This window comes from Gallinula chloropus, assembly GCF_964237585.1.
Source record: "Gallinula chloropus genome assembly, chromosome: 3".
NCBI classification, from domain to species: Eukaryota; Metazoa; Chordata; class Aves; order Gruiformes; family Rallidae; genus Gallinula; species Gallinula chloropus.
In genome coordinates, this window is record NC_140087.1 from 22,068,758 (window position 1) to 22,095,207 (window position 26,450).

General features: G+C 42.0%; 1 protein-coding gene across 1 annotated transcript; it reads right to left on the reverse strand.

Moving 5' to 3' along the window:
- Nucleotides 1-3,096: 3,096 nt before the first annotated feature.
- Nucleotides 3,097-26,013, reverse strand: LOC311190441 (hormonally up-regulated neu tumor-associated kinase homolog A-like; the record flags this gene model as incomplete). The annotated part of the gene is made up of 9 exons (XM_084262350.1): nt 3,097-3,332; nt 4,727-4,931; nt 11,169-11,346; nt 12,862-12,997; nt 15,140-15,267; nt 18,919-19,057; nt 20,194-20,249; nt 24,547-24,839; nt 25,762-26,013. The coding sequence occupies 9 exons, from the start codon at nt 26,011-26,013 to the stop codon at nt 3,097-3,099; spliced, it is 1,623 nt and encodes a 540-aa protein (XP_084118476.1).
- Nucleotides 26,014-26,450: the final 437 nt, after the last annotated feature.

The following is a 26,450-nucleotide window of genomic DNA, read 5'->3' on the forward strand; positions in this document are numbered from 1 at the left end:
TCAGTCGCAACCATAGAACGTGTAAGGTTGGAAGGGACCTTTAGAGGTCATCTAGTTCAACCCCCCTGCAGTAAGCAGGGACATCTTCACTATATCAGGTTGGTCAGAGCTCCATCAAGCCTGACCTTGAATGTCTCCAGGGCTGGGGCCTCCACTATCTCTCTGGGCAACCTGTTCCAGTGATCCATCCTAATACCCAACCTAAATCTCCCCTTTTCTAGTTTAAAACCATCACCCCTCATCCTATTTCTAGATGCCCTCATGAACAGTTCTTCCTCAGCTTTCCTACAGGCACCTTTCAGGTATTGGAAGGCTGCTATAAGGTCCAGCCCTTTGCTCATTTTTGTGGCCCTCCTCTGGACACACTCCAACAAGTTCACATCCTTCTTGTGTTGAGGGCTTCAGAGCTGGACACAGCACTCCAGGTGAGCTCTCACCAGAGCAGAGGGACAGAATCACCTGTCTCAATCTGCTGGCCACACTTCTTTTGATGCCGCCCAGGATGCGGTTGGCCTTCTGGGCTGCAGATGCACATTGGTGGCTCATGTCCAGCTTCTCATCCACAAGTACTCCCAAGTCCTTTTCCTCAGGGCTGCTTCCTAGCACATCAGCTCCTACCCTGTATGGATAACAGGGGTTGTCCCAGGCCAGGTGCAGGACCCTGCACTTGGCTTTGTTAAACATCATGAGGGCCACTTCTTCAGCCTGTCCAGGTCCCTCTAGATGGCATCCTGTCCCTCTGGCACATTAACCTCACCACTCAGCTTGGTGTCATCAGCAAATTTGCTGAGAGTGCACTTAATCCCACTATCAATATCATGATATAAAGGTATTAAACAGCACTGGTCCCAGCACAGACCCTTGAGGAACTCTGCTTGTCAGTGTCTTCCATCTGGTCTTGGAGCCATTGACCACCACCCTCTGGATGTGACCATCCAGCCAATTCCTTATCCACTGAACAGTCCACCCATCAAATCCATATCTCTACAATCAGAGAGGGGGATGTTGCAGGGGACTGTGTCAAAGGCCTTGCAGAAATCCAGACAGATGTCATCCGTTATGTCAGTCCCAGGTGGGGCGCCTGACTTGCAGCCACACTCAGAGGACAGAGTTACACAACATGTTTACTTCAGTGGTGAAGCTGGCAAAATAGATTTCTGCCTATACGCCCCATCCTTCCTCTCAAGCTCTTCAGTCACAGCTGTGGATTTACCCTGTAAGCCTGGTCAGCAAAGATGTAGTGAGATAAAACCAGCTCTGGTTTTCAGAGGTTGCTTCAGGGCTGGCTGAGATCTGGGCTCCACAATAGCTATTTCAGCCCAGCTGAGGGGAGGGTGGAGGGGCTGGCACCCACGAAGGTCTGCATAAGCTGCTGTCATGGAGGTGGTGTGGCATGCTTGTGCATGCTTGTGGCGGAGCTGTATGGACTGCGAAGAGCTCACCTGGTCACCAAAATCTGGGAAGGAAGAAAATTCCTTAACACCAATTTAGTATTAAGAAGCAGGCATTACCTTTATTACAGTGCTGAATGCACAGGGGATCACTCCAACCTAACATGCATACCAGTTCATAAGAGGCAGGGATTTTTATACATCATGCTTTGCATATGCATTAAGTCATTAATATATGCATCAGATCTGAAATGGTAATACATATTTGGTCTATTTCCTGGGATTAATTGTCATATTACACGCGTGCCCTCAGCCTTAAAAAAAGTTCTGTGTGTCTTGCCTTACTTAGCTCATCACTCTGCTTGCGGATTCCTCAAGTTCCTTATCTTGGTTCCAATTGGTTTCTTGCTGGTTTATCTGCACCCCCCCAGGATGTGTCAGTGATGGCTGTGAAATTTTTGTCCTTGGTTGTATTTCTATCTGAGGCCCCTTGCAGTCCTCCTTCTTAGTTCCTGGTTTATAGTCTGATGTTCCCCTTTCTGCCCTTGGTGACTTTGTTCCATTACACAGCAGTAACCCACTTTTGTGAACTTGGCTTATTCACAGATCCTGTATCGACCCTGTGGATGTGGTCCTGGCGCAGAGGGGAAAACAGAGTAAAACAGGACTGCAGGTTTGGTCCAGCTCAGTGTGACCAAATGCTTAATGTGGTGATCATCAGATTAAAGCCTTGGGTTTAGCACACAGGATTATGCTGCCTTCTGCTGTGGCTTTTTCTTGCTGCTGTTCTTCATGTATCTTTCTCAAATTGCTTAGAAACCCCATTACGCATCTTTTACTCCAGTATGTGAGCTTACAGAGTGGAAAATACAAAGGCTTCTATTGTATTCTCACCTCTGTTGGAGTCAATCACGTTCAAATCTGTTGAAGCTAAGGGATTTAAACTGATGTAAAACTGGTTTGAAGGCAGAATCAGGCTCAAAGCTTAGTCCTGTGACAGTCTAGCTAGGAAGCATAAATCACTGAAACTGAAAGCAAATGCCTGTTTTTAATAGTAAGAAACACACGGTGCAAAGGCACACAGGTACAAATAGGCAGTTCTAATTAAGCTGTTAAATTTACAAGGAAAATATGTTGATTTGCTCCTTTCAGGGGAGTTAGCTTGCATGGTCTCCATTATTTAGAATACATAGAGTTAAAACTAATAACTGGATAAAGATCAGTGCCATGACTATTTTGTTTATTACAACAATCCTCCCCCCCCCCCCCCATCAATTATCCCATCATCATTACTCTCTTCTTACCTTCTGCACAATGGTCACAGCTTAATGAGAATTGCCTGACCAGGTTTATATCCCAAATCAAATGCAGAAGTACAAGTGATGCAAGTTTGGGACAACACATATATTGATACAACAGTTTAAAATCATACCCTCTCCCCGTGTGTCCTCTTTTTTGCCTTAATGTTGTTAAGTGGTATCTGGTTTTCTGCATCTTTGGTGCACTCTGCAAAATTTGTAGCCCAATGTTTGCTTGATATCAGAAGATACACAGATTAGATATCATCTTTCTTTGTGTTTGGAGGTGTCTCATTTTAAGATACGATTCATCTCTCCTACCTTCCTTTTCTCATTCTTTCTTTCTGTCAATCTTTGTTCCTTTCCTGCTCCTTCATCCTCTTTTCTTTTGCTTTGTGGATGTTTATTTATGCAAAGTGTAACCTTTGAATCTCTGTTTTTTTCCCCAACCTCGTTTTGTATGGTGGAGACAGAGCTGGAAGATTTAAATCTGTAGTTTTAGGTGTTTGCCTGAGTTGGATAAAGTTTTTATTAGTTTTTGTGCTGAAAAAATGAGTTGGGTTCTTTTTAGGCTGCCTCATACTACTTAGGGTAAACATTTGTTCTTGGGACATGGGGAAGGCTGGTGGCTTTGAACCATTGGCTAAAACCAGAGGGCAGATAGTTGTATGTTGCTGTGATGCCCCCAGCCAGGAATTCTTTTTAGCTAGGGTTTCTCTCAGACCAGCTTGTTGCAGCCTGGGGAAAGGCAACAGCTGGGGAGAGTCAGTCATGAGGAGATCAGTGCCATCTTTATCAAGGTGCCATTGTGATGGAATGTAAATATTGTGATCTACTGCCTTTGGACAGTCTTTAAACCTCATGTTCTGGTGAGGCAAAGGGCTCCTGCTAATAATTTTGTTTTCCATTAGGGACCAGGTAGGCGCTTTGCTTGTGCATGTCATTACTGGGATGTTTGAAGACTGAGAATGGTTATTTGTTGGTGTAGATGGAAATTTCTCATGAAGACATGGTTTTCCAACTTCAATCAAGTCTTCAAAATGATTCAGATTCTCTTGAAAGTCCAGAAGTGGCTGATAAGTGGGCTCACATGAAGTACTTTTGCTTGATGACTTAGGACATCCAAGGTTGACCAATTCTCTGCCTGAAAACTTGGAAACTAAATATAATACAGAATAAATCAGATCAGCTTCTGCTGCAATGGTATTTTCAAGAAAAATAAGTTACTTTCAAAACAGCTTCATTCCATAATAAAAATGTCAGTGCTTGTAAAGGCATAAAATAAATGTAGATCTTGACATAGAATGAAGTTCTGCACCGAGGATTTAAAGCAAATGGTCATCTGGAATAAGGCAGTTGGCAAGTTTTTGTTTGGGTGAACAGTCTTAAATAAGCATCTCAGCCTAAAGGTGCCTGGCTTAACTTTAATGACTTATGCATTTATGCTTCTGGGGCTATATATCACATTAATTTAACCATGCTACATATGTGAATAGCAATAACCAGAGCAGAAATAAGTCTAAATTAAGTCCTGGAGTTTGATTATCCAGTGCTGTGCATCTTCTATATTTTTGAGGCTATCAAAAATTATGCCATGGATGTGAGTGCAGCTGCTTCTGCGGTATAAGCAAAGTTGTGACACTTGCACTGTGCTCACAATCATCCTGGGAATATAAATAATTTCCTTTTTTAACTTATAAATGTCTATTCTTTTAAGTGTCTTAGCAGGACTAGTACCATCCCAGGGTGACTCATAGAGGAACTAACCTGGACAATGACACAGAACAGTTACTTGTAATCAGCCTCTGCAAAGTATAAACTGGGCCAAGGTATCCTCTAGTGATTTTTTTATTTGATCAACATTAAGTCAATCACCAAACTTGGGATGGGAAACAGTTCCTCAAAATACTTGTAATTTCAATACAAAGTGGAAGGATGTTTCTATACCGTTTTCAGGACTCGTGTTTCCTTCTTTTTCCTAGGCAGATTTTGTAGTACCCTTTCTGACTAAGATGTCAAGGCTATGTCAGCACATACCTTCTGGGAGGTTTTCTTGGTTTTCCAGTGTTATTGCGATCTCATCTTCTTGAATAGCATCTGGCACTGTCAGGGTTAGTACAGAAGGAAATGCCCTATTGCCATAATTCCTGAGGTTCTCCAGAGTATCCATTTCAGCTTTCTGGGAAATCTGAATTTTGGAGTTATCAGGATTAATATTGTGTTTTTCTACTTCGTTTTCCCTCTGCAAAGTGATCAGACACCACTTGATCAGTATGGAACAAACCCCCCACCTTGACCTTTGAAGGAAAGGACAGTATAACATGTGCAATGAGAAATCTTGTTTTTACACAAGCCTTAGTTACACACATCAACTTTCTGTCTGAGTAGACCCCATGCCAGAGGTTCTTCCTGAAACCCAGCTGCATATGCACACAGGCCATATGGTGCAAGTTTTCATTAAAACCTAATGGAGACTAGAAAGTAATGCCATCTTTGGAGAGCCCGTGGCATTTTCTTTTGAGGCTTATGGCTCACAGAGTCTGCTAACAGATGTCTGAGGGAGACCAGGGCATGACAGAGCTCATGGTGCAAAGCAAAATCATTACAGAGTGCTGTGAACCACCCCCAGAAGGAAGATTATTGTAGGACTGTTGCTGCCTGCTGTGAGGCCAGGCAGTCAGAACAGGGCTAGAGCAGTCTTGGGAAGGTTTTGCAGTGGGGCTGCAGCATGAGGACCTCCATGGAACTGTGGTAGCAGGGCTGAGCCCTCCTGCAGCAGTGCTGTGATCCTTATTCCCACATGCATGTGGGAGTGTGTTCTCATATGTGGAATGGTTGTCTATTCCAGGATTCAAGTCCTCACTGTGCATGCTGAGTTTCAGGGATCAAAACCTTGTGAAAATGGAAGGGCTGCCCAGTGAAATAAATGCCCTTCCGCAGTACAAAGTCCCGTGGAGAGCTAGCTGTCTGCACTGTGTGGTGCTTCTGCCAAAACCAGTGTTCTCTCAGGCCTGGCACTCCTGAAGGATATTCCAGTTCAATGCCAAGTGTTTTTGCATGCTGTCTATATCATCTTTGACAGACCTGCATGGTTGTTATTCAGCTACCACCTCAAGGATTATCTGCTTTAAGTTTTGATCTTTTCACTGTCATCCCCATATAACACAAACTTCCTGCTTCCAAAATCAGAGAAGCAATTTATTTTGCTATGGCATATTCATCTTTCATGGTTTTCTTTTATTCTTTGCATTGCAAAGTACTCCCCTTTTGAAAAATATGTTTTTAATCTACCATGCCATTATAAAAAGTGGGTGTAATTTGTGGAGAAAAGGCACTTTTGAAAGCTTGCATGTCTTTTGTAAATTAGCTAAAATGTTTGGAAAAATTTGAAGGGCCCCAAACCTCAGACTTGTGGGGTTACTCCATCCTTCCTACATATTTGCAGCACCCAATCACAATTCGGGAAATTATTTGTAAAGTATTTATAAAAAGAAACACAATATGTTGAAGTTGACAACATATTGCTAAAACCACACTAGATCAATTGGGAATTTGAGATGTCATAAGCATTTTAGGCTATGCAATCAAATACTCTCCCAGGATTTTACACACTGCTAGTTAAGAAAACAAATTTTCATCTTACATTTTGCAAGCTGTCACCTTATATATAGTATATCAGAAAACTTGCCCTGACTGGTTTTACTGCCAGACCTCTTAAGAGCTAATTGGTTAAGCACCTGGGCAGGAAGCTTTTTGGCAGAAATGCTATTTTCTGCAAGGACCAGCTATAAAGTTCTGGATGGCAAATTGTAATCATTAAGGCTCCCTCCTCTGCAACAGAACACATAAAATGTAAATACGTTGCTTAGAGAAATTACGATGCATAAAAGGACAGGCTGTGTTTTAAGTTTATCCAATGACTTATGGCTCAAATTTGGACATGGAAAGGATCTTATGCTTTTTTCAGGGTCAAGCTTTCAGCAGACTTCTCTAATTGCACCCAGAAAAATGAGAATCACATCTGTTTGCATCCACCAAAACTATTATTTGCATGTACAAATGTTAACTTGTGTATACAAGGAGGAGCTGCAAATACAATGCCTTGCACTGTTTTTTCAAACACTGGGGGTTTTGTACGTGAAAAATAATTTCAGACTTTTTTTGCTGTTGTAGACTAGAAGTTCTGTTGCAAATGTGTCCCCAGGAAATGGTATGTTTCTCCGGTGTTGTGTGAAAAATCCTAGCATAGTCTGCTGCCTGCAGTGAGTTGAATGCAGGGGCTTGTGAATATGTATTTGGATTCCAAACAGTGCTTTGGGCTGATTGCATTGGTGCAATTCTTTATTGTGAGTTACTCACGATCATTGGCATGAATACAAACACGTTGTTTGTATTGATACTTGATAAGTTTGGTTCTTTTTGGGCTGAATTTTTAGAAGAGCCAAACGCCAACTTTCTCTACAAATCACTGAGGGGAGGTTTTTAATTTGCTCAAAAATACTGGATGACTTTTTACCGCAAACTTACTCCTTTATAAATATTTGCTGTCTCTAAATACAACTTTTCATAGGCAGACAAGAATATGCAATATCCTTTACTGTCCTAGACAGAAGTTATGTAAATGAGTAGCAATTTGTTTCCAGGGAACTACATGTTACTTGTGACTGTTAGTTGTTGCTTATTTGCTTCACTCCTATCGATTTAAATTCACACTCATTTAGATGCAAATGCTAATTTTTCAATCTTATGCTCTTAAGTTGCCTTGTTGAGCTCAGTGAAACTAAGCATACACTCAAAGCAGATGCATACATTTGCAAGATCTGGAGAGCTGAAGGGAGATTATGTGATTTAATGACAGATCACACACTGCTGCTAATAAATAGCAAATAGTTGGCATAATACAGAAAAGAAAGAACATCTGTCTATGCATTTTGAAATATCCTTGGCATAATTTGCAATACAAATATCAAATAGCCATACTGTTGTAATCAAGCTCCAGTAACATTATCAGGATCTGAACAAGCAGATGAAGAAGTGGGAAATCCCCCCCTGGCACTCTCTTAACAATCTTTACGCTTCTTCCTCAGTTCCAACCCTCTGTGGCCGGGTGGTCAGAGAAGTGCATTGCAGTCTGCCAGAGAGGGCTTTGAATTTGCCCTCTTTTAGTCCAAAGCAGAGAATCCTCCCCACAAGATGATGCCCTGCCAGCTTCCTCCTCTGAGGGCCACATGGGCTAAGCTCCAGAGGAGATGGGGGCTGCTCTTGACTCTGCCTCTGCCCAAAAACGTCGTGCCACCCGTGTGGGGCTCTGCCTTGGGATCCAAGAGACACATTCTTTTCTTCTCCCTATATACTTTGCGTATGCCTAGGGCTAAGTTTTGCCATTGTTGAAGCATGTGTCTAAAGTAGCTTTTGCTGAAGAACCAGCCAGTGGGTGCTGGAAAAATAAAAGCACTGAGTAAGGAAGCCCAACATGATTTCTTCGCCAGCCTTCTCCTCTTTCTCCCCTCTTTTTTGGCCAAACCCTGGGTTTTCTGGGCAATAGGAATATTATGGAACACTGGAGAAACTGGTAAGAGACAGGTAGCACTGGTAGTTGTGATTTAAAATAGTTCCTTGGGAGGAGTGATTGCACAGGTTAATTGTGTACAAGGCTTGAGTAAAAAGCCACTGGGAGGTAATCACTATAAACTACAAATATTTGCAGACCCTAACTACTAACAAGGGAGAAATATTCATTGTTACGATACAGAAGAATGTAAGAGGGAGTAGAGGGATTAAATTAAGAAACAAACTATATACAGCTATAATCTGGGGGGAAAAGTAGTGTTTTACAAATACTCTTGATAACAGAATAATCTCTAAATAGTACTAGTAGCAGGCTTTGAGTATAGGAGTTTAATGGGAGCATTTACAAACCCTGTGCTAACAAACAAGAGGAAACAAACTTCTAATGACAGGGAGAATGGTATGAATTGTTCTTTTCCAATTTCCTAGTTTCTGTGTCTCAGTAACAAATATCAGAAAGTATTGTTTATGATAGAACCCAATATGTCAGGTTGAGGCGTTTAGCCTGTGCCCATAGCTCAGGTTTTCATCAAAGCTGTCCTCCTGAAAGGGAGTCATTTCCCTGCAAAGCTGTCAAAGGAAGATTCTATCTGCCTAAATGACAATTTAAGAAGTCCTCACATAGCCATGCAGATCAGCACTGTTTTGTCGTGCAGAAGAAAGAACAGCACACATGGGAGCTGCAGAGAAAGGGACACAGGGAAGGTGTAGAACTGGGGAGTTCTGATATGACACAGCTGAACAGGCCTCAGAGAGCGTACCCAGTTCACATGCTAGACATGTCAGTTCTAGGTTTAGTTCAACAAGGGGAAGCGCAAACCCCAGGCACAAGAACGTGCTGTCAGCTGTCCAGCTGGCAAGCAGCATGACAGAAAAGCAGCTGGGGGTCCTGGTGGACACTAAGTTGGACATGAGGCAGCAATGTGTCCTTACTTCAAAGAAGGCAAATTTTATCCTGGGCTGCATTAGGAAGAGTGTTGGCAGCAGTTTAAGGGAGGTGATCCTGTATTCAGCACGACACCTGGAGTACTGTGTTCACTTCTGGTATCCCCGGTACAAGAGAGACATGGGCATACTGCAGAGAGTCCAGAAAGGGCCAAAAAGATGACTAAGGGACCTTTCTGCTGAGAGGAGAGACTTTTTCACCATGAGGGTGGTTCAGGTTTCCCAAGGAGGCTGTGAAGTCTCCATCCTTGGAGTTATTCACAAGCCACATGGGTATGGTCCTGGCAAACCAGCTCTAGACCTACAGAGGGCCCTGCCAACCTCAGTCAATCTGCCATTCTGTGAAAGTCACTGCTGTTTTGAGCTGGTAGCTAGATAGGTTATTTTGGGTCAGTACCAGTTTGGGTTTAAACCTTTGACTGGAAATATGTGAACACAGAGAAAGAAAAACCTCAGTCATTCCTTTGTTAAACTTTCCTTCTTTTCTCCCTTGATCTACCAAAACCTCCAGCCTGCCTGGAAGATATCTATATACCAGGACTTCAAAACAATAATCTGTGCTGAACAGTTGGAGCCATTTCTGGGGTCTGTGCTTGAATTCAGCTTGACCTTTTGTCTTAAGAGGCTATTTTGGATGCCAGGGGTGGCAGGAAGCAACACAGCCCCTTAATCAGCTTGTAACTTACTTTACGCACATGATCGCTTCCCTCTTCCACCCAGGTAGGCTGTTGAAAGAGGTCAGAGAGGACGTGAAATGCTACCACTTGCCTGGAAGGCTAGGTCTCTAGGGGCTGTAAATCAACTTGATATCCAGAGATTCAAGAAAGCTGGTCAATGGCCTTCATAATAAGGCTCATTTTGAGTGCCTTAAGAGTCAGCAGATCCAATTTAAAATCATAATGCAAAAAAATCACATATGTAAAGGAAAAGCTCCTTCCCCTAAGCACGTGCACATGTGCACACGCACATACAGGCACACATACACACACACACACTCTCCCAAACTCATATTTTTGAGTTATGGCCCTGCCTGCAATCACTTCACAGCCTGTTGCAACCTTGGAGCTGTGCACTGGGATGGAGATCTGGATCTGCTCAAGCTCATCTGAATAATTTCTGGAGGAGTCAGTCAACTGGACCTTCTCAAAACACAGCTTCTCCGGGACGAGAGCTTTGAATGGAAGGCTAATCGCTGATGTGTGTTGTTTTGTAGCTGAAAGTTTTCCCATTGCACTTGTGTGTTGGAAGCTGGAATTTGGCTTCCTGTCTGCCTAGTTTCTGCCTGAAGCAAAATTTTTATGACTGAGCTGTGAACTCCTTCGTGGAGACGGTTGTAAAAGAAAAGCTTACAGCCTTTTTAACTAATTGTGGCCTTACCAGCGATTACCATAATTTTCTGAATGTGTTCGTTAAGTTTTTGTCCCCTCTGATCTAACTCCATGTCCCTAAGTGAGTTGGAACTGGAGTGTGAACATAAGATACAGTGGTAAAAACAGCAGAAAAAAAAAAGATGTTATGGAAAGATTTTACAACTTTCACAGCTTCCCACTCACCTCCCCAGACTTTGGATCAAACTCTCACAGGCTAGTCAGAAAGGCGAGGGATGGCAAGGTCACTGAGATGCTAATGCTCCTTTTCTCAATGGAAAAGTAGTCTTTCATATAAAGCAGAATAATTCTCCATCCCCTTACAACCAGCAGCCTGCTTTTAAAATTCATTACTCTTAGGAAAAAAAAAGGTACATTTATCTCTGGGAAAAAAGATCTTAAAATAACCACCTGTAAAAGTGCCAGAATGTAGGTTTCCTGAGACTGCTCACAGATCTGCAATTTCATCACTATTTCTGTTGAGTTTTCTCTCCATTCCATGGACAACCACCTTTTTCACACGTGCTGTGTGGCTGTCACAACAGTCCTCATAAAAATCCAGGGAATGCATCGTGTTTGTCATGACTGTAATATCTTACCTGAGCTCTTTTGTGGTCCTTCTGGTACCTGAGCAGTTTCTTCAGCAATAAGCAATAAGAAGCCATGGCAGGAGAGGGTCTGTTGCTTATTAAAATGTTGATAACTTCTGAAAGACTGAACTGCATCGTTTCTGTCATGTAGTTTAAAACAACAGGATTCAATTCACTGGGACAAAGTCTGCAATATTAGGAAAGAGGATTTAAACACAGACGATGCATTCAGGTGCAGTGTCAGAATTTAGGGTAAGTGGGCAGTACACTCCTCACCAATTGGTTTAGTAGGCTAAACCAATTACATGGGCAGATTATGATAGATGGTTTTGCAAAAATCCTCTGGAGACTCTAACTTGAAAGTTGGGCTGAGGCTCTGTTATTAAAGATCCTATTGTTGGTGCAATTGATTATAACTCTACAAGGACACCCACCGGGATTAAGCTTGAAGAAATAAAAGATGCAACCCAGCATTTTCTCCTTTTAATCTGCCATGCACGTTTTGGTTCTCAGTACCATATTCTCAGATGGGTTTAATAGAGAGACAGTGGGTGTAGGTGCACCTAGCAAGACAGGAGGAGTCCCAAAGGTGGGATGATCTCAAAGGCCAAAAAAGGACTCTGCAAAGTATGGGGAGAGGTTGTATTTTTATGTAAATCAGATTGTGACATAAAATGGGCTATGTTACAATGATAATTACTTTACTCACAAGCTTCTGTGAATAGTGAAGTCTCGTAAAGGCATTTTAGAAATACAACAGCTTTGGATTTTGAGACTCTGAAGACATTTTTTCAAACTTGTCAAACTTCAGTGCGAATGGGCACAGAGACGTCTGAGGGGGGAGGAGGGCAAAGGTAGGAAGGGTTTGCAACTGGCAGAGAAATGAACACAGTGTGAGTAGTTTTCTAATAGCACTGGTTGTGACAGGCAGTGAATCACCTGCCTTGTGTCCTGTAGACACCATTGCAGATGGTGCAGATTACACAGGCTGAATTGCTGTCTTTAAACTTTTAAACTGTTGACTTAAATGATTTGGGCAGAAAATACTTGACTAGCTACTTTCAACCATGAGGAAGATATAAAGAGTCTATCACTAAAATGACATATTTAAAGGCATGGAAAGTATTCTCTGCAGCCTCACAATATGGCAGATGAATAACATCTTAAAAGTTGTCAGTGCTTATATGAAGTGGCACATTGCACATATCTAGTTCTCTCATAACAATGTTAACCCATAAAGTGGTTTACTAAGGAAAAATGGAGACTAGTTAAGGCCATTTACAAAGATTGATGAGAATAAAGGTTATTAGAATAACAGGAGCTTCAGTGTAATAGAAAAATGCAGTTCCCTCAGGTGAGTATGCGAGCTGCAGTTTTGCAGAGAAGGATTAGAAGCACGCTGTGTAGAAATTCGTGGCACCAGTGAGGCACATTAAGAATAAAATTATTGATACAAGGATATATATATCCTGTAGTACTTATATGATATATAGGATATATAGGAAGTCCTATAAGGATCTTTCCCCTTACATAAAATTTATCTATCATTAGAAAAGAGTTTCCTGAAATAAAGTTGTCATTTTGAAACAGCCCTGAGCTTGTTATAAAAATCTTCCAAAGCAAACAAAACAAGAAAATTCCTAAAAGCCCCAACACTTCCCCCTGAAACCCCAAACTAAAAGAGAAATGTACAGTTTGTTACCTGTTCTTGTAGACAGCAGTATTCAGTGTTTTTCTGGAGAAGCCTTCATTCAACCATTTGTCTTTGATTGCTTCTTTGACTCCTGGCCTCTTAGCGGGGTCAGGCTCAAGTAGGGACTGCATGAAGTGTACAGCTCCTGGGCAGTGTTTGGATGAAAGGGCTTGTTTACCAGTAATATCTGATTACTGGGGCAGTGCAGAATTTGCCTTTTTCAGAAATGTAACACTTTGCCTTCTCCTCCCCACTGTCAGAACCTTGGCTAAAACATTCTTTAGGCTCTACCTCTGGACTGCCAAACAATTCAGCTGCAGCTCTCCTCTGAGACTGTTGTGGTCTCCTGTGAAGACTCTGTTCCCCCAAGGATGCCTGAGCAGGGTGGGCAGCATGGGTCAAACCGTTCAGGGATACATGTTATGGACCTGTGGATGCTGCTTTAGATACAGCTCTGGACCTTGCTTCTTAATTTGCTTGATTTACCCCAGTGAAGGCAGCCTATGCCATCAATAGCAATCTCAGCATTGTGCTCACTCAGCATTTGATCAAGGCTCTGAGGTGTGACCTCCTGCACATGCTGACTACCCAGGAGTTATGTTCCTCACACAAAGAAGTAATCTCATTGATAAACCCTCTGTATTGAGGGAGTGAGATGAATCCAAGTGCTCAGATGATGTGGTGTGCTTTGGCTTACTGGAATTGGGACAGAGAAACCTCAAGCATTCCCTTATGTGTGTCACACAGCTCCAATGCTACATAGAGTTCCTCTCTTTCTTTTCATTTCTTGGGAGAACTCCACTGAATTCTTCCATGTTCCTTGGGGATGTTTTGAAATGAGCAAAACAGCAAGTGAGCACTAAAGGGGGAACACACTGCTCCTTTCACTTGTAATCTCCTTCAGAGGAACTTAGATCTAAAGTATGCAAAGCATGTTTACTACTCTGCTCTCACTAAATTCCCAATGGGCAAAGGAACAATGGAGTTATCGACAATCTTCCACCAACTGTGAGGGCTTTGTAGAAAAGTAGACATAAAGCATTTATTAGAAGAAAATATAACAATAGTATAAATGAGAAAAATTAGAAATATAATAATTGCAGCTATGGAGGGCTTGTAGAAAAATGGAGCTGCTATCTCCAAAGAAAGATAAATGAGAGACTAATACACAAACATTCTGAACAGCTATGGTAGATCTCCTCATACCATCTACTGGGGGACAAAAAGAAACTGAATCAATGCATTATCTTATTACTTTAATTCTAGATTAGATCCAGCTAGCTTATTCTGGAACTATCTCCTGCTTCCCAGCCCTTGGCTGCAGGCAGCTGCTGAAGCTAATCCTGCTTCCTAGGCTTGTTCTTTTGCTTGTGTCAGAGCAAAGCTCCTCAAAACGATGGGGAGACCTGAACTCACACTTGTAGATAGCTGGGCAAAACATATCTCATTCTGCTCTGCCTACTGACTTTGTCAGTGAGGCTGCACGATGACGGCACAAGTCTCTGATGGTCAACAGAGAAGATGCTGCTCCAGGTGGAGAGAAAACTCTCCTGGGGAGAGAGGGACTAAAGCCTGAGGTGTACAGGAATCCTTGCAAAGCAGCCAAATTTTGAGCTTTCGGGAAGGAAATTTTGGACTGCTAACCCAGAGTGTATATACACCAACATGACTTCTGGGTTTGACTGCCATGGGCTGTAATTCAGGCTAGAGGTTTTGAGAACTATCTCCCAGTTGTCCTAAAAGACTCTACAGACTGTACCTGATTAAACATTGTCAGTAAAAGTCATTGGAAAATGTTTTGTTTCGGTTCTTTCTCATAAAAAATAGGATCAGACTCTTCATAAAAATACCCCTCCCATTTCTCTATCTCAGTGTTGTAGGTTCTGTCTGTAGCCAAAATACAAGCTCTTCAGGAAAAATATTTGGGATTTTGAGAAATGATTTTTTGCAAAAAACAGGAAAGAATATCTGGCTATGGCACACAGCACGGGACATAACTAAACATGACAGTGTTCTCATTCACTGCACCGCTTCTCCACTTATGTAAAAGCAATGTACATTTTATCCCCCTGAAAATAAGAACCATGAATAACAATCTTTTAAGAGACAGCAATATTATTTTTCCTGCTAGCCTGAAGGAAAGAGATCTCGCCTAAAGCACAAAGAAGTTATTTCTAAATGCAAACAAAGCAACTGGAAAAGGTAATTATTTTTTTAAAATTCACTTCATTACGTGGTTTAGACCTTTTATACACCAGTATACTTAAAAAAAATTGTAGTGCTTTACCAGGGGAGATATCTGATGGAATAGGGCTGATTTCTCCAATTAACATCTTTTGATGCAGTTGCTTGATATTAAAAGGTTCCACCGTGAAGGGTAATGTGCCGGTTAGCATAGCAAACATGCTTACACCTCTGCCAAAGAAAAAAACTAACATCAGAGCTCTGTACAATGCTAATAATTATTCTTTCTTTAAAAAAAATATATCCCACAAAGCTATGAGTCAGGTTTCAGAGATTTGCCCTCAGTATCAAGAACGAGGTTACAAATTACCTCTTAAGAGCAATTTGTCCTGAATACACCTTAAGCCTTTTTTCCTTTGTGTAAATGCCATTTTATCTAGAAAAGAATGTTGTGGGAAGTGTGTATGTAACAGACTGTACAGTGAGTGGCTGGAAAGCCAGCAGTGTTGAAAGTGGAAACCTGCTGTTAATTTTTAAAATAAGCTCACTGGAGTGTCAGTGTAGTATACCCAGCCCATCAGAATACATCAGTTTGGTTTGGAGGCTGAGTGACAACACAGAGCTGGGACTGAAATGATAAATCCTGTTCCAAATAGTAATTTGGTTGTTCTTGCTTCGCTCAGATTGCTAAATTAGGTGTGATTTATGCCTAGAAGGCATTCATTTGGTATCAGCTTGCTGTTGGCTAAAGACTTTAACTCTTGTGAAAGACTAACAGCCTGCTAGCAGTGATCAGCAAACTTTGTGAAGGTTTGCCACTCAGTTTGGAGAGGTATCAACATTTAGAAAACTTGCTTAGTTGTCCCAAGTTTGCAAATGGGGAGGTTTCCTTGAACACTCTCCATGGTACTTCTGTGCTCCTGCTGAGCTGTGTAACCACAACCATTGCTTCACCATCCTTTGCTGTTTCTCTACTGGACTCGGTTGAGACAGTCATTTTGGAATGGCGGCAATTCTACTTTATCTGTGCAGGTGATGACGATGTTACCTGTGAAACAGATCTGTTTGTGGAGTGCACAACTTCAACCATTTTTAAATCTTTTCAAACAGCTGAAAAAACGTGAGAAGATGATGGCAACTTTTTCTAAATGTTGCCTTGGGTTGCATTTGAACCAATGACCTATGGATAAATACTTTCTATTAGTCTCTACTAGAACTTACCTTGTCTCATTTTAACCATCTAAAACCTAGGTACCAGTAGTTATCAATGGAAAGAAACAGGCTCTTCCAAGAGATATTCATCAGAGCTATAATCATCACAGCTATTTTAGGCTATGGTTAAATGCCTCACAAGATGAGCTATCTCCTTGCACTGACAATAACAGGGCACTAACTGACTAGTATAGCCCAGATGCCTGGTTGTTAAATGGCTACATTTAGGTGAGATCAATCTATTTTCACCTTATGAAACCTTCTGATAAATCTGGCCCTTGAATGTAATGCTTTCTGTATCTTTCCTGATGAATCCTTTGAGTAAAAGAGCCCCAGAGATACAAAGGAAACATACTGCAATAAAAGGATCTCGAGTTGACTGAAGCAGCAAGGTTTGTCTTTCTTTAATACATAATAGCATGTGGATTAGATGTAGCTGGAGTTGAAGCAGGAGAAAGGCCCCTGAATGTTCTCTGATGTGTGGGGGTAACATGCAGTGCAAATGAATCTCTAATGTCATTACAACATTTTTAAATACGTTATTCCTTTCAACACTGCAAACACTACCATGCACTTTAAATTGCTGGTGATGATATACATGACTGGTGCTTTAAACTGGCAATAGTTCTTTTCATCAGCCTCCTGGATAGGGAAATTCCCAAGGGACAGGAATTTCGGGAATGGATGGAGCTGCCATCCTAAAATCTCTTTTAAAACCTTATGCACGAATTGTAGATAGTTAACAGTAACACATTTGGTAGTTAATTGTAGGTGGAATCTGATGGTATTTTACCTTTAAAGTTTATTAGCTGTAACAGATTATTCCTTCTCTATCCAACCAAACTGTCTGGATTTGTTTGAATGCGACAGCTGTTTCCTCAGTTCAGCTGGTGCCTGAGAGCTAACCATTTTCCAGTTGTCCAAAGACTCTTGAAAATCTTACACACAGAAGTCATGATTAGGCAGCACAGGCACTGAATTATACTTAGGTAAAAACCCTAGTATGTCAGCCAGAAGCAGATCTTGAGACAATATTTATGTATATGTAAATCCTTTCTCTTTTGAGCATATAGGAATGCTATGCTTCTACTTTAGCCATCTGAATCAGATGCCTATATGTAGGTACCAGCAACCCTGTAGATCAAATTAAAAAGCTTTCTCCTCTGTATATACAATGTTTAGTAAAGACTGATGAGAATTCCTCAAGGAGACTGTTCTCACAGCTGGACAAACAGGTGGGATATCCCAGTTCAGAGCATCTGTGTTTGGTGGCTTGGGTTTGGGTCAAATGCAATGTTGTACATTGAACCGAGGCAGAACATTACGGTCTGTGAGATCAGTACAGTTGTGGGGTAGGATGGAAGCTGGCACTTCAAACCAAAAAGTCCAATTGCTGTTACAAGCCTTGCTAGCTCTGTGGTATCCATGGGCACTTACCATTGTCTTCAATAGCTGGATTTTTACTCTAACACCTCTTAGTTAAGATACTGCAGAGAATTATAGCTGCAATTGTAAATAGGTGGGAAGAGGCTGGACAAAATGTGCATTTGACCAACCACTGAGGTTTTGTATCTTAATACTCTAGATGAAAATTTGGCTTAGTCTATATTACTCAAACTCAACTCCCATGCCCTAAATCATACCTCCTAGAAATGGACTTAAAAGACATGTTCTACATGGAGCACTTAGACCTGGACACATGGTCACTGTCAAAAAAGCTGAAGAGAAGCTGAGATTTGTGGGCACATATACATACACATACAGATAAACAGGATAAATGATGGACATGGAGAGCGGATCTCTTACCCTGATCTGTGAAGATCAAAAGATGCAATAATGGATTTAATGTGCTATTATTTTCCCAGCTCTATCCAGAACCATCAATAAAATAAAGAAAACCCAAACTTGCCTGCTAGAACAAACTGCAAATGCAGCTGAAAAGTCAGAGATAATTAAGATGAAAAGTTACTCCTCTGACAGCACCTTCTGCATTCTTATTTATTCTAAGAAACACATCTGATAGAAGCAGTGAACAAAGAAAATCAGGTCCATTCAGGTTTGTGCCAGCTATGAAGTAAATCATTCCACTTTTTAAATCCTAATCTGATATAAAGAGCCTAGCCAAAATACGAAGTTCTCATAGCTCTACTGTAGCCACATCTTTGGTCTATGTGTCCATCTGTGTGTCCATGAGACTTAGTTTTCCTGCTTAGATTTCTTCCTTTGGCAAAATACGCCTGAGGCAGAAAATGCTCATTTGTAAGACCAGGGCTTCCAAGGAGCTACAGTGATTTTGACAGAAGTTACTCAGATATCATCTGAATCTGTAGGTCAGAAGGACAGGGGGTTCATCTGAGAGAATTGGTATATACAAGTTCTTTCTCTGTCTCTTCAGGACAGGCTTCTAGTTCTAGATACCTTACTCTTTGTTGATTTCCCTTGCCACTACAGAATTCCTCATTTGTTTTTTCTTTCAGTGTTTTTAAATGGATACACATTTCAAGATACTTTTTCACACTGATTCTTTTTTTGTTTTTCCCTGGCAGCCCTTTTCTGATATATCTCTGCTTTCCTCACTGATGCCCCAAAGCAGAGTGCTACCAACTCATTTCTGTCAGTCTGGCTAAACTATTCAGTGCTGAGAGTGTTATGGTTAGTAGATTTACTTACATGGACCAGACATCCACCTTTGGACCATATTTCCTATGAGCAAGGAGTTCTGGGGCAGCATAGGCTGGGCTTCCGCACTGGGTGTATAGCAGCTCTTGGGAGAGACCCTCAGACTTTGCAGTATTGCTCAGTCCAAAATCTGTCAGTCACAAAAACAAAGGGGAAGGAGTTTTAGTGTCTTTCCAAAATAGTTGAACTTTACCAATTGGCTGAAGATAGGAGAAGGATGAAAACAGCAGCTGGCTTAAACATCTGGTGAGATCTCAGCCACGGGTGCCCATTTGGGTTCAAATAAATGTCCCATGAATTAGCAGGGGAGTAACCTCAAAGTTCCCCATCCATGGGCCTCGTTTGGTTGGTTTTGGTTTAGCTATTTTCAGTTTGCCCCCGTTGACTGTGTGCTAGCACGAGAGCACAGCCACACGGTTGTGTCAGCCTGACTTAAGGAGCGGCTGCATTGGGCTCAGCTGGCTGTGCTGCAGCCTGTTGTCAACGTGGGGTAAAATGTGCAGACTTAAGCCTTTTTCTCTGTACATGTGTGTGTGTGCGAAGGGGAGGGAGGAGAAAGGTGTGATTGTAAAGGACTGGCTGGCTATAAAACAGGGGTGAAGAGTTGGTGCCTTTTTTCTCAGAGGTGTTAAGCTTTTAAAAGTTTGGGAAACACTGGGTTAAACATGTGGCCTCTCTAAAACCAAGCTCCCCTTGCAGGCATTTTGCTGTGTGGTTTCCACAGAATAAGATTAATGTTTCTCTGAGCTGTGTTAACTGCTTGGTGCAAATTCTCTCATTTTTATAAATGTTTGCTTCACAAATCCAGCAAGGTTTCTGTTAGTGACCAAAACAAGTTTTTTGGTTATTTTGGGGTTTTTTTAACACACACCAAAAGATGAGGTTTCTAGTTGGAGTAATGACTAAATTGTCCATACCTGCATTTCACCCCAGAAGGTTTATTTCTTTGTCTACAAATCACTTCTGCTAGGAACAGCTTTCTACACATAAAAGCTCTATTTGTTTCTTGCTTCTCCAGCAATACACAAGGGAAAACAATAGGCAAAATTGTTTTCGTTCTCCTAAAAATATGTTTTAGTTCAAGCTGAAATAAACAAGCTGTTAAGTTATACTTCATAACTTTTTTTTATTCTAAAAGCTCAAATACGTTTATTGAATAATCACAAGCTCACTCATAAAATGTGCTATTTAAATGGTAGCTGAACTGTCACTGAAAGCCACGCCAAACAAAAAGCTGAAACAAGCTTCACAGATACAAGCACCTACCCACGATTTTGATGTTGTTGTTCTCATCAAGAAGAAAGTTTTCAATTTTTAGGTCCCTGAAATGAAGACAGAAAACAAACTTTGAGATGCCTGATGTCCCAGCTAGCCATTTGCTGATAGATTTTAGCAAATTTTAATTGAAATAATAACAATAGTTCTGCACAGCTCTGCCTACAATGGTAACAAGATCCTTATTTCTCCCTGAAGTTTTCAGTTGGGAAAATAGAAGCTTTCTGTATTTCACGGACTTTTTTCTTAATACATATTTTAAATAGACCATTCATTTTAGGGTTAATCCATTCTACTGATGTATTAAAAAAAAAAACCAGAAAAAACAACCCACCAAAAAAAACCCCCACCAAACAACAAAACCCCAACAGCATTTATTTCTTCTTTTGAGTGAAAAAGAAATTTGTGCATGCTTGGACCCAGAGAGGTTTTGGGTTTTTTTGAAGTACTGAGCACTGCTGAGTATTTCTGCTCTCCTTGTGAGCAAATCATGCCTGCGAGATATGAAGGATTAGAAGGGAACTGGGAACTGGGGTCTGCCTTGCTTGCAGAAGAGGGAAGATGTACCAAAGCTGGGTCAGGAAGAGATACCCTGAAGGTGGGGACACCTCTGCAGTGAGATTTATGTAAACAGGGTCAGTCGGTATCAGCCGCCCTCGCAGGAGGACGTAGTTTACAGCTACACAAAAAGTGCTGTTAGCTGGCTCAGGCACTGACTTGCTTATTGTGGGAACATTTATATCCTTGCAAATTAAAACCAAAAGCCAGAACATTGCTCCACTGTGGGGAGCGCCTGAAGTGGCAGCCGGAATCTTTCGCAGTGCGGGGGAATCCTCAGCCAGTGCAGTCTGGGTGCTGGGAGGCGGTCCCCGAGCCTGCGATGCTTCACTGACGCCCATCACCACCTCCTGCGTGCCGCTGGGGGCTTCCCTCGGCTCTGCCAGGGATGCGGGGGACAGAGCAAGTTGCAAAAGAGGCTCTGGGAATGTGGATTTCCCTCCCACCCACTCTGAAATTGCAAAGCACAGAGAGTACAGTAGGACAAACCAGAAGGAGGGATGGGAACAAGGACAGGATCAAGAAGCAAGCGCTGGCAGGACCAGTGCTGCACTAACAGCACTGCGCTGCACCAGGGGCCTAAGTCCAGAGGTGTACCCGATGGTCCTGATGGGTGGTTTTATGGGAGCATCTTTCTATCTCCAAAGCTCTGGATGGGACAGCATTGCACTTGAAACCCTCTGCTGCCACAAGTTGAGAATGGGATGGAGATAGCTTTAAGGATAAATTTTTAATCTGTTTTGAGTCATGTGTTTTCTGGAGCAGCAAAGAATCCAGTGCACAGGAGCTGGGAGGTAGATTTAAGATAACTTTGTTCATAGCCTGTTTCTGAGCCCTAACTCTGTGCAGTAAAACTGTGTGGTTTAAACCTAGTCATGTTTCAGACCACTGTAAATCTGACATTTCTATTGGATTTAGCACCCCATGGTGCACTCCGATGACTTTTACTACACTACAATTAAATAACATTACACAGGATCGCTGCAACTGGTGGTCTATAGGCTGACCTGAGTGCTCACACAGTTAATAAAAATGTATGCTTTCATGCATGGAAAACCTGATAATGGTTACTATTAAAGTTGACATAGTATCAGGAGTTATCTTGCATCAAAGATACATCATATTCTTTTTTTTCCAAAGGAAACTTTCCCAGATGGGTTTTAAGTTTAACCAACCTCAGTCTTATGGGGACTTCAGAGAGAGCAGCTAGAGTGCAGCTGGTGATGCTTCTCCAGGTCTTTGGCCCAGTAGTGATTCAAAAGGATATATGACTTTTTATATGGGAGAGGGGAAAATGCCCAGGAAAAATATTGAGGAAGAATCTGGAACTGCAGATACAAGCAAGTTACTGTCACTTAGCAAGCACCAGCTTTAGGAGCTGGTAGCTGGCTCTGTGCACGCCCAATCCAATTACGAGGTAATGTTATTTCGCTTCTGTGTCCTTATTTGTGGTTTTTTAAACTCAGATACATTACCTCACCACTTGGCCGTGTCTGGAGCAGGCACAGGGATAGTTAGCAGAGCTCAGTCGATGAATGTTAACCTGTGAAGCTGCTGAACCTGATCTTGTGCCTGAGTGTGGAAACTGTGGGATCAAAATTAACTGTGATCTTGCATGGATAAGGCACTACCTTTATTGTGAAAAGTAGACTCATCCTTAATTTAAGCCATAAGGATTTGTTGGCTCGGGGCTAATTTAGTGCTGAACAGGAAAATAAAGCTCAAGAAACTATAGCACAGGATTTCTGATGAACAATATTCATTTGGACCAAAACCAGTTAAAACCTTGCTAGTCTTTCATCAAGTATATTATTAAGACAATAGAAAATACTGGTTTTCAAAGGTATATCCCAGGGTTGGAAATGAGGAATGTCCCTAAGACTCTTCTGACCAAAAGTAAATTAATTTAGCAAATTCTTAAGATCATCACTTAGGAATGAGAGCTTGCAATCACCAGGCACCTCAATTCTAGTAAAATAAAGGGGCCCCAGATATAGACCCAAGCTCTGGCACACAGTTATCCATCTCAGGAAATTATTGCTATGACATCTGGTGTGATTTTACCAGCTCCCTCACCCAGGAAAGCCCTGACAGGTAGTGTGTGACAGCAGCCATTCCTACCAGGCAGCTCGGGAGCGCTCCGTTCCTTGTGTTAAAGCAATGCAAAGACTTGATCTTACTCAGTGCTTAGATGAGAAAATCAGATTGACTTTATGAGGTAACTTTCCCATTTCTGTGCTCGTCTTTCTGGAAACATTGATGCCTTCTTTTCAGAAGAGGATACACCCACAATTATCCTCGTTAGTTTAATCTCCACAGTGAGTTGCTGTAAATCTCTGCAGTTGGAGCTGGGCAGGGAAGCCTTTCCAGATCCTTCCCAGTCTGTGTAGGGTATGAAGTCAAGGGCACAGCTCTGAATCTCAAAGCAAGCAGGTCATGAGTTGAGGTACAGCTGATCAAACCCATGGCTATGACCTAGCAAGGTAGCTGGGCTGTTGCCAGACCATACAGCTTCATAAACCCTATGACAAGGCTCTTGAAAGCCAGGGATGAATTTTCCTTTCGTCAGGGGGGTTTCACAGTAAAGCAAATCTCCAGAGGAGCTCATACCACTTCATACACTGATGCTTTCAGGGTGTGCATTCCAACAGTGTACCAACAAAAGGAATGTAAGGTAAGAAGTCAGGCTACTCCCTTTCTCACCAGAAAGAGTTGTTTCCAAACAAAAAAGAAGGGAAGAGGGTTTGAGAAATTCATGAGGAATGTTGTCATGGAAAGAGCATAAATGTTGTGATCAAAAGCACTGCAGAAATGCTGTAAAATAGATTAGTTAGGGATCCAGCAAGGCAGGGATATCATCCTGTACTAAATACATGAAGCCCCTTGGCTTTCTTTTCTGGTGGGTTTTTTTGTTCGTTTGTTCTCTAGGTCACATACTGAGTATTTGCTTCTTGTCTATTCCTCATTAATTAACAAATCCAATGTAATAAATCCTGGATTGCAAGCATTTCAACTCACAAACCACTTGCAAATGCTTAGCCATCACATTTACAGCTTATTTGTTTAATGGTTGCTGTAATGATACAGTCAGTGTGATTACTTGTTGAGTCCTGGGGCTTTCTTGGTAAGAGCATTTACCATTTCAAATGAAGGATCTGATAGATCGTAAATTATCAATAAAATGGAAAAATGGTGGGGAAAACTACTTCTTGCCAATTGTCCCACCTAAAATGGAAGGCCTTATTCTGCTGCTCTTGGCATGTGCACTAAGATCCTTGATGGGGTGAAGAAGATCACCTCTCTTTGCATGGGCTGCTCAGGCATGATCTGTCTCCATAATGCAAAAGCCAGATCAGTGACCTGGACCTGCAGGACCATGTCCTTTGCTCAGGCTGTGATTCCTCAGTCTACTGTCCCGAGCGGTGTATGGTTATTTCAATACATTGTGGCTAACCAAGTAAAATCAGTGTTTACGTGCATAGCCACACTGAAATATTTGAATTAGATACAAGTTTGTCACCAGCTAATTCTGAGATAATCACGGTAGAGTATTGGTTTGTTGCACTCATCAGCCTGGACTTTGTTACTTTACTCCCCAGGGAGTGCATGACAGCTTATCTCCTACCACCACTGAGAATACAATGCTTTATTGAGATGGTCTGAGAGAATATAGTCCTCTCTGCAATCCCTGTTTTTGTGAGGGAAAATTAAAGACAGAGAAGAGCACTCTATGTTCTCGCATGCTTTCTTTTCTTACTGTTTTTTGGAAGGGGGGAAACATCGTACCTGTGAACAATCCCCTGGCAATGCAGGTGCTCTACTGCAGACAGAATTTGCCTGGTGTATCTCCTTACTTCCCTTTCCGCCAGCCTCTTTTTGTCACAAATCCTGTCCAGGAGGTCTCCACCAAGGCACAGCTCCATCACCATGTAATAGGAGTTGTCAGTCTCCAAGGTCTCATATAGCCGGACGACATTGGGGTGCTTAATCATCTGGTGTATCCATGGCTCCCGCTTCATGTTTTTTAAAATGTAGGAATCCTGCTTGGCTTTCCTCTTGTCGATGACTTTTATGGCCACCTAAAGTGCAGGATATATGCAAATTGGCAACAAGCTTTGCAGCCCTAGATGATTTTCAAAAAGATGTTTTTGACGTGCTGTTGATAACCAGTACATAGAGGGAGACACTCCCAATGAGAGGGTACCCTTCATTTCTCTTGAAGGCCAAAATGGGAAGGCTGAACTCTGCTATATGTATCCCTCTCACTGCATTAATAAATTCCTATATATGAAATGCACATATCAGATAAAAAAATATCCCATGTGCTTGGCAGGTAACAGCATCTGTACTGTGCCACATGTTTTTCCTAACGTGCTCCCTTCTGACTTGGTCTACTCGAGATACCAGCCATAATGGGCTGGGATTAGACTCTGCAGTTTGGGAAGCTCGTCAGCCAGTGAGGCTACTGAAGCCACAAGAAAAGTAAAAATCAAAAAGCCACTTGATAGTAACCCACCTCTCCACAGTTACATCTGGTGGTGTGTAGTTTAGCCTGACTGAGCTAGAGATAAGAAATGGTATCGGTGTCCTGCCATATATACCACTGCCATTGGAGTGTCTGGCTTTTCCTACGTGCTGTCTATGGCTTTAAAAGTCAGATACATTGTACTAATTATTCAATAGGGATTATCAGGGAAAGCAGATTTGAAACTCTTGTTATGCCACCACCCTGTTCTCTTTCAGTGGGGGGGATGTCTTTGTTGTTTATATTGTTTTATAACTGTGAAAACAGTTGCACTCAATACATATTCACACATGTCACTGATTATACATGAGCAATAAACTCAATTTATGAGGTTAATTTATGAGGATAAGGTTCAGAGCATAATTCACTGAGTAGATTGTGGTTTGCAGATTAGATGGTCTGAAATTTTCTGACATAAGTTAGTGTGGGGTTACTTGCGATTCCTAGAGCTTGATACCGGCTCATTAGGAGCTTACCTTCTCTCCCGTGGGGATGTGCAGCCCCTCCATCACCTTGGCAAAGGAGCCCTTGTTGATCATTTTACCCACTAGGTAATTCCCAACTTGTTTGGAGTGAGGGAAAGTCTTCCCAGCTTCTTGGGGCACATTATTAAAACAAGCAGGTATTTTTATATCCTTTATGTTTTTCTCCCATTCTGGTAATATCCCATCCAAGTTGCCAGTTTCTGTCATGTTGTTATCCAAGCCTGCTTTCATTGCTGTGGCCATCCCTGGAGAGACAGATTTGCATTGCTGCTTTCCAGATGCAGCTTCTGATTCGCGGCAGATCCAGGCGTTAAGTCTGTACGTCTTGCGGTGCGAGTGCCATCCTGCTGATCAGAGAGTGACTAGTCCTTCCCCTCAGAGACTCTGCATTTGTCACTGATCTCTAGCCAGAGCACAAAGATCTGCTCAAGCAGAACCAGGTGGTAGATTATTAACCTAACCTGATACGCCATGTCAGTTAATGCCCCAGAGCTGCCGAATCAGATGACACATAATCCCGGCACTACCCTGGAATATAGGGCAGCTGTCTACATCCTACAGGAGTTCCCTAATCACACCTTAGCACAAGTTACACCAAACTAAAGTGAGCCACAGTTTTCCTGGCATGCATATTGCTGGTGTGCAAGGCCACAAGTTTATTCCAAAACCACCAAAACTCC